Raw genomic sequence first — 14,203 nt, forward strand, 5'->3', positions numbered from 1 at the left:
AAAGAAAAAAGTGTGCAACGCCGTGCTTTGTGTTGGAAGTTTTAAGCGTGTGAATGAAGGAAGTGGTAGATGTTTGTTCCATATCGGATTGGGAACAAAATAATGAATGATTTATAAGGTAGAGACCTTACACCCATTTGAATTATTTGTGACATGTTTTACCACAAGTTCTACGCGCGCACAGGGGGGGGGGGTGCAAATTTGGGTTTCTGGACTAGAAATCCATCGAACTCGTGCGTGCCCACACGTCCCGCGTGAGACAGTTTTTTGAATTTGAAATTCAAAAGTTGAAACTGAATTGGTCAATATTATTAATAAAGATTATTGGATTAAAATAATCCACCTTTAATGAGTTGACCAATAATAATTCCACCTCAGTTATTTCCCTCTGGCAGTCTCACATTTTCCATGTCTTTTGTTTTATGATCCCCCGTTAAAAATAATTAACGGGGTTAAGTTTTTTCTTATGTGGCTAATGACTTGGCATTTTAAAATCCAACGTGGCTTTTTTTTCTTTATTATTATCTATAAAATAAAGTGTTAGATCACAACAATACCCCCTCCCTCATATTGTTCACCACCAACGGGTCATCGTGCTCATTAACAATTTAACATTAACCACCAAGGCACCAACCGGTCACACCTCGCCACCCAGTAAAACTAGTAGCCCACCAAATTATTTAAGATGGTTTAAGGTACTTTCAGGTGGGTTTCGGACATTGGCGTTGATGGGGGTGGTGTTAATAACCACCGATCGATTGCAGATGGGGTGATAGAAGCGATGGCGGGTTTGAAACCGATTGATGGAAAAGACAATCAGCAGATTTGGCAGGCCGTTTGACACAGATCTGACGATGGCGGATTTGAAACAATGGTGCTTCTTTCCGTTTAACATAGATTTGCGGCTGCGATGGCAGGCCGTTTGACACAGATCTGATGATGGTCTTATGTGTAATGATCGGCGATTGTGGCAGCGACAATCGCGGGTTTGAAACAATGGTGCTTCTTTCCGATCAAGAATTGCATGTATGTGGCCTTGATGTTTAGGTGCGGTGGTGAGGTAGGAAGAGGCGAGGAGCCGACTTATGGCGCAGTGGTGTCAGGCCGCCGGAAACTTGAAGTCGCCGGATAAGCAAAGGGGCGATGAACATGCTTGGGGGTAAAGGGTCATAGTTGGGGTTTATTCATTACTGTGCCTTTGAAGATGTGGATTCCACGTAATTAATCAGAGAGGGGGAAAAAATAAGTAAAAGCCATGTAGGATATTTAAAATGGCAAGTCATTAGCCACATCAGCAAAAACTTAACCCCATTAATTATTTTTAACGGATGATCATAAAACAAAAACCATGGAAAAGGTGGGACTGCCAGAGGAAAATAACTGAGGTGGGATTTTTATTGGCCAACTCATTAAATGTGAGATTATTTTAATCCAATAATCCTATTAATAATCATTATGATAATGATTATTATTTTCTGTTTTATAATCTGCATTAATTATCATTAAAGTGATATTATTTCAATTTAATAGTCATTAACAGGTGTGATTATGATTCTTGAGTATAAATACCAAGACCAACCATTCAGTTTAGACACACCAATACCAACACACTTTATCTTGTTCCTCTCTATTGCAACAATATTATTTTCGCTTTCGTTTTCAGGCAAGTGATCAGTCCGGCAGAGCACCGATTCTGTTTCGAACCGGAGTACCCTGGGAACATACCGCGAATCTGTTTAAGGGAATTGTGTTTAACACAAGCCCGGTTTACTGTTTCATTTATATTTGTTTCTTTTTCGGGATTTTATAATACAAGATTTTCAACAAACTTAACAGATTACTTATTATTATTCTTGTATTTTCGTTTTCAGAATGGAATCCCAAGCCATGAGTACTGCCGTTTCTGCCATTGTGACTACCGATGTTGTTGTCACAACCGGTTTGGTCGCTTCGCTGCCTGCTGCAGTCACGTCTCATGCTGAGAAACCGGAAAAGTTCACCGGTGTGAATTTCAAACAGTGGCAACAAAAGATATTCTTTTATTTGACCACTTTGAACCTTGCGAGGTTCTTGACTGAAACCGTTCCCCAAGTTGATGAGGGGGCAACGGATGTGCAGTCGGTGAGCGCGGTTTAGGCTTGGAATCATTCGGATTTCTTGTGCCGGAACTATGTCTTGAATGGCATGGTTGATGCACTTTATAACGTGTATTGTAAGGCCAAGACTGACAAAGAATTATGGGAGTCGTTGGACCGCAAATACAAAAACGAAGATGCCGGTACTAAGAAATTCGTGGTGGCTAAGTTCTTGGACTTTAAAATGATAGACTAAAAAACTGTTATGCGTCAAGTCCAAGATTTGCAAGTTATTCTTCATGATATTCATGCGGAAGGGATGTCGCTTAGTGAGACATTCCAAGTTGCTTGTATTATTGAAAAGCTACCACCAAGTTGGGTCGATTTCAAGAACTATCTCAAACATAAGCGAAAGGAGATGACCATTGAAGATCTTTTTGTTCGTCTTCTTATTGAAGAAGATAACAAAATTGCACTAAAAAGAATTGACGGTCCCGAAACAACAAAGGCCGATGTTGTTGAACATGGCGAATCTTCAAAGGGTAAAAATGGTGAGAAAGAAAAATCATGAGAAAGGCTTCAACCTTGGTCCTAAGGGGGGAGTTGGGAAGAAAAACAAGTTCCAAGGAACTTGCTATAATTGTGGAAAGCAAGGCCATAGGGCCAATGAGTGTAAGCTTCCAAAGAAAGAAAATGCTCGACAAGTTAACATGGTTCGTGAAGTTGAGGACCTTGTTGCGGTGGTCACGGACCTCTCGATTATGGTCACCGAAGTTGACTTGGTTGGGCAAAATAACAAAGATTGGTGGGTTGATACGGGGGCTACCCGTCATGTTTGCTTTGACAAAAGTCTCTTTAGCACTTTCAAAGAGGTGACTAATGGAGAAAAGGTGTTTATGGGAAACTTCGCTACGGCCGAAGTCAAAGGTGAGGGGAATGTGGTTTTGAAGATGACTTCGGGAAAGGAACTTACTTTGTCAAATGTGTTGTATGTTCCCGAAATTCGTAAGAATCTTGTGTCTGGGTGGCAGTTGAACAAGTTTGGGTTCAAAATGGTGATTGAGTCTGATAAGGTCGTGTTGACCAAAAATGGTGTGTATGTTGGTAAGGGCTATGCCCTTAATGGTATGTTCAAGTTGAATGTAACCGTGTTTAATAAAATGAATGAGAATGCTACTAGTTCTGCTTATATGCTTGAGTCTTATAATGTTTGGCATGGTAGACTAGGTCATGTTAATTTTAATTCCATTCGACGTTTGATTAAACTTAATTGCATACCAACATTCTATATCGACTCAAATAATAAATGTGAAACTTGCGTCGAAGCAAAACAAACGAGATCGTCATTCAAAAAGATTGAACGATTTACCGAACCCCTCGAGATGATTCACACCGATGTGTGTAATCTAAAAGCAATTCCTACTCGTGGTGGGAACAAGTACTTCATCACGTTCATTGATGATAGTATAAGGTATTGCTATGTTTACTTACTTAAGAGTAAGGACGAGGCTATTGATAAGTTTATCTTATTTAAAGCCGAAGTTTAGAATCAACTAAATCGAAAAATCAAAAGAGTGAGGAGTGACCGAGGAGGTGAATATGTTTCACCTTTTATTGACTTGTGTGAAAAAGAAGGAATCATACATGAAGTCACGCCTCCTTACTCCCCTCAATCAAATGGCATAGCGGAACATAAGAACCGAACCTTGAAAGAAATGATAAATGCCATGATGATAAGTTCTGGGGTAAGCCCGGACATGTGGGGAAGAAATCTTATCGGCTAATTATGTCTTAAACATGATACCGAATAAGAAGAAAGATCTAACTCCATATGAGTTATGGACGAGAATTAAACCACCATATAAATACTTGCGAGTGTGGGGGTGCCTAGCCAAGGTAGCGGTGACTCCACCAAAACGCCTACTAATAGGACCCAAAACCGTGGATTGTGTATTTATATGGTATACCCTTCCCGGTGGTGCATATCGATTTCTTGTGCATGATTCCAAGCATCCCGGAATAAACAATGGCACCATAATAGAATCAAAGGATGCATCATGGTTTGAATATATGTTCCCATGTTTGGATAAAGGAAAACCGAGCTTTCTAGACCGGTTGAGGAAAGTACTCAAAACGAGAGTACTGGAGATGAACCTCGGGAACAATCTGAAACAGAGGAGGTTGAAATCAGAAAAAGTAAACGGAAAAGGACTGAAAAATCCTTCGGCCCTGATTTCCTTACCTACATGGTAGAAGAGGAAACTCAAACGTATCAACAAGCGGTGAATTCCGTTGAAGGACCTCAGTGGAGGGAGGCCATCAAATGTGAGATAAATTCTATCTTACAAAATCATACGTGGGAACTAGTGGATCTTCCTCAAGGGTGTAAACCACTAGGATATCCATGGATCTTCAAGAAGAAGATGAAACCTGATGGCACCATCGATAAGTATAAGGCAAGGTTGGTGATCAAAGGATATAAACAACGAGAAGGTTTAGACTACTTTGATACATATTCGCCGGTTACGCGAATAACATCTATAAGGTTGGTGCTTGCCATTGCCGCCATTAGTAACTTGGAAGTTCACCAAATGGATGTAAAACGGCTTTCTTGAATGGAAATCTAGAGGAAGAGATTTACATGGAACAACCTGAAGGCTTCATAGCCATTGGGCAAGAAAAGAAAGTATGTAAACTTGTGAAATCCTTATGGGGATTGAAACAAGCTCCTAAACAATGGCACCAAAAGTTTGATCATGTCATGCTTGATGCTGGGTTCAAAATCAATGAATGTGATAAATGTGTATATGTGAAGGACACATCCGATGGATATGTCATTTTGTGTCTATACGTAGATGATATGCTCATTGCTGGAAGTGATGACAAAATCATAACGTCCACAAAGAACATGCTAAAAGCAAGATTTGACATGAAGGACATGGGTTTTGCGGATGTGATTTTGGGAGTTAAAATCACCCGAACCCAAAATGGAGTTGTTCTAAGTCAATCCCATTACGTGAGCAAAATTCTTGAGAAGTTTAATGCGAATGACTCTAATATAGCTATAACTCCCATTGACACAAGTCAACATCTAGCTAAGAATAGAGGTGAACCCGTTAACCAGTTGGAATACTCAAGAATTATTGGCAGCTTGATGTATCTTATGAGTTGCACTAGACCCGACTTAGCATACGTTGTGAGCAAGCTAAGTAGATACACAAGCAACCCAAGTTCAAGTCATTGGAACTGTGTGACTTGGTTGCTTCGGTACCTAAGATACACTAGAGAATATGGGTTACATTATAACAGATATCAAGCAGTTGTCGAAGGACATTGTGATGCAAATTGGATATCTGACACGAATGATTCCAGAGCAACAAGTGGGTATGTATTCACACTTGGAGGTGCTGCTATATCTTGGAAATCGTCTAAACAAACGGTTATAGCTAGATCCACGATGGAATCAGAATTCATCGCCCTAGATAAAGAGGACGAAGATGCAGAATGGTTACGTCAATTTGTTGAGGATATACCAAGATGGCCTAAGCCGGCATCGGCCATCTGTATACGTTGTGATAGCCAATCGGCAATTGACAGAGCTCATAGCACAATGTATAATGGTAAGAATAGACATATTAGACGTAGACATAGTACGGTACGACAACTAATATCTACTGGAGCTGTCACTGTTGACTACGTGAAGTCAAAGGATAATATTGCGGATCTGCTAACAAAAGGCCTAAGTAGAGAGTTAGTTCAGAAGTCGTCCATGGGAATGGGACTGAAGCCCTTGAAAAATTAAAGTTCATATGAAGGAAACCTAACTCAACAGACTGGAGATCCCAAGAATTGAGTTCAATAGGAAAACCTAATTGTATGAATTAGTGTGGTCACTGTGGGGGGGATAACCCTACAATTTTAAGAGGGAGTGTACCACATAGCTAGGTAACCTTCCTAGTCCATTCCTAAAGTGACTAGTGTGAGGCTAAGCATATGGCTTTTAATGATTCGACCAAGGTAGTCATACATGGTGAATCACCTATGTGAGAGAGAAGTGGGGTCGCTTCGGAGGGTGTTGTTGGGCATAATACTTAATAGCTCTTGCAGAACCAGGCGCATGTTCATGACCATAACAAACATAACTATGAGGACTTGACTTTGTCAGGGAGAGTCTTGTGTGAAGTGTATTGTCGTCTACACAAACGGCAGACGAGTTCAAAGACATCACCGTCTACTCAGAGCCAGTGGGCTAGGTATGCTTCATAAGCAAAGGTTCAAAGGATAACACCTACCTATTGTATGCAAGATTCAACTGCTGAAATCTAATCGGAATAATGTTGTTTCGGCCTCCATTCATGTGGGGGATTGTTGGAAGTTTTAAGTGTGTGAATGAAGGAAGTGGTAAATGTTTGTCCCACATCGGATTGGGAACAAAATAATGAATGGTTTATAAGGTAGAGACCTTACACCCATTTGAATTATTTGTGACATGTTTTACCACAAGTTCTACGCACGCGCAGGAGGGGGGGTGGGTGCAAATTTGGGTTTCTGGACTAGAAATTCATCGAACTCATGCGTGCCCGCACGTCTCGCGTGAGATAGTTTTTTGAATTCGTTTTGAATTTGAAATTCAAAAGTTGAAGCTGAATTTGTCAATATTATTAATAATCATTATGATAATGATTATTATTTTCTGTTTTATAATCTGCACTAATGATCATTAAAGTGATATTATTTCAATTTAATAGTCATTAACATGTGTGATTATGATTCTTGAGTATAAATACCAAGACCAGCCATTCAGTTTAGACACACCAATACCAACACACTTCATCTTCTTCCTCTCTAATGCAACAATATTATTTTCGCTTTCGTTTTCAGGCAAGTGATCAGTCCGGCAGAGCACCGATTTTGTTTCGAAACGGAGTACCCTGGGAACAGACCGCGAATCTGTTTAAGGGAATTGTGTTAAACACAAGCCCGGTTTACTGTTTCGTTTATATTCATTTCTTTTTCGGGATTTTTTAATACAAGATTTCCAACACTTTGTTCCACCCGCACGCGCCTTTCACGCCCCCAAAAACACGCACCCGTAGGCCGTAACGGTGTGCAATGAGCTTGAATCCACTGTGAATGCTCTTAATAGTTTGTTTCGTCGATATAAAAACATATACAACCTAAATAAAGTTAATATTCAGAGTTTAAAAGATTGTATGAACTTTTCTAGATGGTGGATTTGTGTTTGGGCCTCACGGCCCGGCCAGTGTGGTTCGGCCCAGTTTAAAATACGGGTTAAATAGTTCATGGTACTATAATGTTAGCAATAATGTTTTTTTAGATATAAATGCAATTTGATTAACAAAGTTAAGTATCACTTACTAAACCTGTATTTTACTCTATTATTATGTCTTATAACTTCAATTCACAAAATCTTTATAATTAGATTCAAATTATTTTTGTAAAAACAAAGACGTATTATACCAAGCTCGCGTTTTTCGTGTATATAATACATGCTTACCCTATCTTATATAGGATCATATCCTTTTACAGTTACATAAGTTTCAAGGGTTATCAGTGAACATAATATGTTATATGGTATTGAAATATGCGTAAGTGTTGCTTTGGTTTCATCTTGTAAGCAATATATTTGTTGCAATTACCACTTTAAGGCATAATTCATTAATCACAAAGAATATGACGACGAATACATGTATGTCGTACACTAACCGATACAATTTATAGAATTTGATTTACATGAAAAATAGCACAATAACTTGTTATACTGCATATTGTTGTTCAACCAGCAACGTGTAATCCGATAAAAGATAATTGTAAGAGGAACGATGCTTCTCTTCCCTCCTTTGTACAATAGATGCATGCATGATAGTATATAGTATAGGTCAAACATATGGTTGAACACTTGAACTTGTATAATGATCTCTTTTCTTTGATCATTTAAATTCTCGTCTTACGCCAGGAATGTGTATATTTTCGAAGTAATCCTCCCAATCGATTATCCTTGGATCAAAGTAGAAGATGTCTTCTTCATCTCCAGTCTCTCTAATCATTCTACGTAGCTTTTCAGTATTCGTATCGTCATAGCTGTGTATTAAGTTAAATAAACTTAGATGACAAACAAGCTAAAAATTTACAAAGCTATTAGAAACCTAGATTTACCGATACTTACAAGCTTTTTGTGAACAAATAAGGTTTGTAAAGATCAACTAGCCGCAACACAAAGTTGATCTTTCGCTTGAGATTATGGTACGTGCTCGCAAAAGCTTGGCAAAGTATAATATTCACAAATTGAAGTACCTAAAGAATGAGAAATAAATTTTAACTAAGTAGATGCACAAAATATTTTTATTGGATTAGTAGACGGTTAGGATTCATTTAACTACTTTAAGCGTTTGTTTAAAAGTTCTTCTACTTCTAATCAGTTCGCTATCCCTGCTAGCGAACTCATACAAGTTTTGATAATGTTTTTCAGAGTTCGATGGTCTGGCAAATGAGCTTGGCAAGTACGCTTACCAACAAGCGAACTCTATAGAGTTTTTCACCAAAGTTGTACAGTGTACAACTTTTCACCAAACTCGTTGCGTGAAGGGATAGCGAATTGCTTATAAGTACAAAAACTTTCAAAAAACGCCAAAAGATATTTAGCCGAACTCTAAAGTCTAAACCAAACAACTAATCCAAAAATTTTGATGCCGGGTTAAGAAAGAGTGACAAAAAGAGAAGATAAATGGACAAACCAACAACGGAAGCAAGTAGCGAAGACTAATGTATCTGTGAAAGCTAGCCATTGAATTTAACACTGTAACTTCGCCAACAATTACAGGCTTTCCATCCTTTCCAATCCATGGATGCTCGGTAAAATACCGAAAACCACATCTTTGAATTATACTGAACTTCACAGGGTTTGATACAGAAGTGCCAACATGGTATATTGTTTGAGAACAAGTTTGATTTGCATGAGTGGCTATTGCTGCAATCATAGCATTCACCACCATGTCAGCCGGTACCTACGAAGTTAATTTTTTCTCGACATCATTAACTATTTCAAAACAACAGATTTGCAAAATGTATATATGTGTGAACCCTCGGGTGGGCAAAAGTGAAATTGCACTAATTTTGACGTTATTTTACTAATCTCGTAAAAATAACGTTAAAAGTGGCGGAAGGTTAATCAGACATCATGTGGTGGCGTTGAAAGCCGAAAGACAAGGGTACATGCACCAATTGGCGGTGTCCCGATTGTTGAGTGTCATATGCCTTATGTCCAAGGATTGATGCAAAACTACTATTGAGCCGGGAGTCTCACCGGAAGCGGTCTCTCTATTCCTAAAGGGTAGAGGTAAGACTATCTGCATCTTACCCTCCTCAGACTCTACCATAGCTTTGCTATTGGTGGGATATACTGAGTACGATGATGATGATGAGATTTGCAAGAAAATATATATGGAATATGTGTAAGATATTTGAAGAAACTTGAACTCACCACATCATACACTGCTTCAGGATTACCAAGAAAACATGTTAATTGGCCTTTGCCATAACCAAGAGCCAAACTATCAATGGTCCTGCAAAGTTAAAACCATTAATAACGTTTCCTTAATTTTCAAAATCACAAACTAACTGTCTATTTGTTTTTATTACCTAATGCCTTCAACCCAGCCAGGTAAGGGCTCTTTAAAGGTACTAGTGACAATTGTCGGACGGAGAATAACTACTGGCATATCTCCCTTTAAGTGCCCGATAATCATCTCCCCTAACGCCTTGGTAAAAACGTATGTATTCGGCCAACCATAATGATTTGCTCTGTAAGAAGTTATTATGTAACGTTTGTGTTACAATGACATAAAGAACTCATGTTCAAAGACTAAGCAAAAAAAAGCATAAGATGAATGTGAGACAATGTACCTTTGCATTCCCAAATCTTTCATGGCCAATTTAATCGATTTATCGTTAGCATTATTATCTGCTTTAAGCTCTTTAAGTTTATCTTCGACGATCTTCCTCTCTTCGTCTATGTCTAGCCCATTTGTTCCATTAATGGATTCTCCCAAGTGGTATGGAGTTTCAAGCATTAATCCTGGCTTCTCACCGGATACATAGGCTGAATTCATATCATTTTAATTAATAGATGATCGATGCATCACAATGTACACACACACACACTAGCATTCATTTCGAAAACAATAATATACTGAGAATCACAAGAACCAAATAATATACTTGTACGCAGTGATCTGAGTGCTATACATAAGATGATTACGTAACTCTATTATATAATTGTACATGATGCTTTGAATGTGACACGCTTCTTTGTTTCTTTTTCTTTAAAATCACAACCAAAAGGAGTTTTTCCCAAACATTGACGATCGATTTAATGATGATAAGAGGATGAGAAGACCAACAATTCCGCATATATGTGATGATCATAGGGGCATAGCTTTCTATATGGTTTTTTCTAATGAACATAACTTTTGTAACTAACAAAGGAGTACGTGTTTCGAACGAAGAGGTTAAAGCAAAAGGATTCGATAAATAAAGAAAAGGTTTCTATGTACGTTTCAAGAGCACGAAATCATCGAATGACAACAAAGAACATGAAATCAAAGGACCGAAGAGAACACAATGTTAGATGCATGTAGTTATATTATTACACATATCTAATCATATACATATATGTAACATACTTGGTTCTTTTTTCAGCTCCTTTTAACATGATTGTTTTAGTTTTTATTACTGAAATTATATGCATGGAAGTTAACCATTTACATATACATATATGTAAATGTTATGCATGTGTATAAGTTTGCCATTTACATATATGTAAATGTTTAACAAATGGGGAATTAAATACAAAATGGGTTCTCCACCATTAGAAAAATCAAAGAAATTAAAACAATTAATAACATGGAGAAAATTAAAGAATTGATTTCCCTCTTTTAACTCCTTAATTAATTTACGTAAAAACCGAAAACAATTAGGGTTGGAAAGATAACCTGTTGACACATGGAGAAGCAGCTTTATGTTGGCACATTTCTTAGCAAAGTTCAAAACGTTTTTAGCCCCAAAGGTATTAAGATGTAGGGCTAAGTCATATCTACAAAGTCAACAAACTAATTAGTAAGCATTAATTTCAAAGACAAGTGCATATAAAACACCATGTGATATACATTCATTCCCCTTAAATCTATTCCCCTTAAATCTACGTAAACTTCACATTATTCATTTTACTCGTTTTTATTTCATATCATATAAAAGAAATACTTTAACCCAACTTAACTCTAAGTTTACTTTAAAAACAATTATTAAATTATTGTGTTTGAGTATAGAAGATTAAAACCCATCAATACTTTAAACTGCTTTGCTTTTAATGCCTCTTAACCCATAAAGACATTGATGTCTCACTCATTAACTTTTACTAAATCAGCTTTAAAATCCCAGATGTTGAAGGATACCACAGGGCATCCCAGATGTTGAAGGATACCATAGGGCTTAGAATCAATTTCAAAGGATGCATCCCACATGTGAAGAGGTATTAAATGAACATAGGTTATCAAAGAAAATAACAATATATATTTGACGAATTTCTTATCTCATAACAAATACAAAACCAACCCATTTGAGTGGTATATATATCTTTATATCATGAATAAATCATTTGTAACATAGCAATTCTGGCAAAATACTTTTATAGAAAAATAAAATTCGAACAGTACAATTGCCTTTAATTTTACCTTTGATTCATCAATCCAAAAAGTTAATTTACATATTTTCTTTAATGACAAATGCATTAAAAATAAATACATGGGTACGTTAGAACAAAAATACATGGGTCTTTTATATATAGTCATGATTGGCACTAAATTCTTGTACTTTATGGTTCACGAGTGAATTTATATATGCTTACAATTTTTAACGACGCCTACTTTACTTCTAGCTACTTTAATGTTGTTAGTTATTATAGCATCTACAATAATAAACTAACACAAAATACCATATCGTATTTCAAATTTTTCTTAAAAACCTAACTTTTTTTCACAACAACAAACCTCCATAAACCCAATAAATGATATTAAACTTGTATATATATATATATATATATATATATATATATAATATGTAGGTGTGTATGTGAGGGAGGTTGTCACATCATCCATTTGTTGCAAGTTTGCAGCAACAAACTTCTTAAGGCAAACTTGACTCCACAATTATGAAGTTTGTTATATATGTTGTTTGCTGTAGTGTCACCTCATCCAAATATCGAGAAATGGTGTCTGTTGTGGATGCTCTAAGTACTAACATTCATCTACATGCATGCATACCAAAGAATTTGAACATTTCACCCTTAAATTAGAGGATTATATTTATACCGTTACCATAAAGAAGTCCTTGAGAAAATATTTTTGCATGTTAATTAGACTATGATGAATAATAAAAAAAAAGAATATAAATATAAATTAATTATGAACTAGACCTATCACTAAATTAATCACATATTTAATGTGATAAAAACCTCTTGTCTTATTATGATTATACACATGCATGTGTACCTTTCATCAAAGTTGGTTGTGGCCGCTGCATTAACAATAACATCAACATCTTTCCACATTTCTGCCTTTAAACCAGAGTCTTGTACTCCCAAATCTTCACATGTAATGTCTCCAGCAACAGGAGTAACCTTTTCAGACAAAAACTTATGCAAGTTTGAACCATGTTTCTCTTTTAGAACCTTAAACAAGTCCTTTGCCACTGCCTACACATACATATACACATTACACATATTTACATATTAGATCAGGCAAATCACATAGATTCACCTCAAATGTATCACATACCTAAATGAAGGATCGATCACGCAGTACTTGATGGAATCGATAAACCAATATCAACACATAATAAACATAATCTTGAAGCTAATATTAATTGAATGTGACATGAACAATACAAATGATTTATTCGACCCCTATATACAAATATACATCGCGTCGATTGCTTTCAATCAACGATGTATTAGATCATTTACTAACAATACATGTTTAATTACAAATAGGTACCTAAACTTGACTATATAATAACAACTAAATAAAACACCCTTCAATAACATAACCTAAGTTTAGATTAATTATTTCTATTAGTACCTCGGTATTGAATCGTTGCAAGGCGGACGTCGCATCAGGAGCTCTAATGAGAAGATATAGTTTTTTCACATTCGGTTGAACTCTTAGTATCTTCTCCACAAAAACTGCATTTAATTATTCATATACATACATAAATATTATACATGTATGATATAGAACATATTATCATATTAGTAACACAACTTACTTTTGGCAAGAAAACCTGTGGCACCGGTGACTAACACGGCTTTATTCTCAAGAAAATTAACAATGCTACCAGACTCCATCATTATAGATAGGATATGAATATATGATTATAACTATAATTTAGGCTAGAGTTCTAAGTGAATATATATGCCCTAATTGTGTGTATGTATATATGTGTACCAGAGTACGTAGGAGGGGATTATGAAAATGATATAAAGGTATATATCAATATATGATGGACATAAGTCTAATATTACTTGAAAATATAATTATAAAATGGAAGGGTGGAGCGGTGATTAATGATAGAGTACACGAAACTGCGGTTTTTGTCCACTCGTTCACATGTCCACCATATTTATATATATAGAGAGAGTAGACCCACTTGATGATCATACATACATCATTTAGTTGGGTATTAATATTAGGGTGACATCCATGTAACTTGTTTCTCTTATATTCAATATATATTAATTAATAATATCTAATACAACAACAATACCTAGTAATACTAGATTCATATGTAGCAAGCTGATATTATTTAATAATAATACAACAATAATATATACCTAGTAAGATCCATCTATAGCGAAACCAATATATAGTGCTAGTGTGCTATTGATGTTTTTTTCAAAACCATGAGTAGTAAGCTACTAGTAATAGATGATCAATGTCGTGTGGGATTAACAATATGAATAGATACTCCATCATAGAAATGCATGTAGCATTGGTAATTGACGGGAGCAATCAAAGTCCACTTAAGTTGTAAACACTCCTAAATGTCCTTAACCC

At 36.3% G+C, this 14,203-nt stretch overlaps 1 protein-coding gene across 1 annotated transcript; it reads right to left on the minus strand.

Moving 5' to 3' along the window:
* Positions 1-7,812: 7,812 nt before the first annotated feature.
* LOC143549454 (fatty acyl-CoA reductase 3-like) lies at positions 7,813-13,512 on the minus strand. Its single transcript, XM_077040350.1, has 10 exons — positions 13,416-13,512; positions 13,229-13,332; positions 12,641-12,843; positions 11,087-11,187; positions 9,999-10,194; positions 9,735-9,896; positions 9,577-9,658; positions 8,831-9,100; positions 8,263-8,390; positions 7,813-8,177 (listed from the first exon to the last, which is right to left on the minus strand). The coding sequence occupies exons 1-10, from the start codon at positions 13,495-13,497 to the stop codon at positions 8,027-8,029; spliced, it is 1,479 nt and encodes a 492-aa protein (XP_076896465.1). The 5' UTR covers positions 13,498-13,512; the 3' UTR covers positions 7,813-8,026.
* Between the last annotated feature and the right edge of the window lie 691 nt (positions 13,513-14,203).

The sequence above is a fragment of the Bidens hawaiensis genome, unplaced genomic scaffold (assembly GCF_021521415.1).
Source record: "Bidens hawaiensis isolate Kalapana, Puna unplaced genomic scaffold, B.hawaiensis_p1.1 tig00015564_1, whole genome shotgun sequence".
In the NCBI taxonomy this organism is placed as follows: domain Eukaryota; kingdom Viridiplantae; phylum Streptophyta; class Magnoliopsida; order Asterales; family Asteraceae; genus Bidens; species Bidens hawaiensis.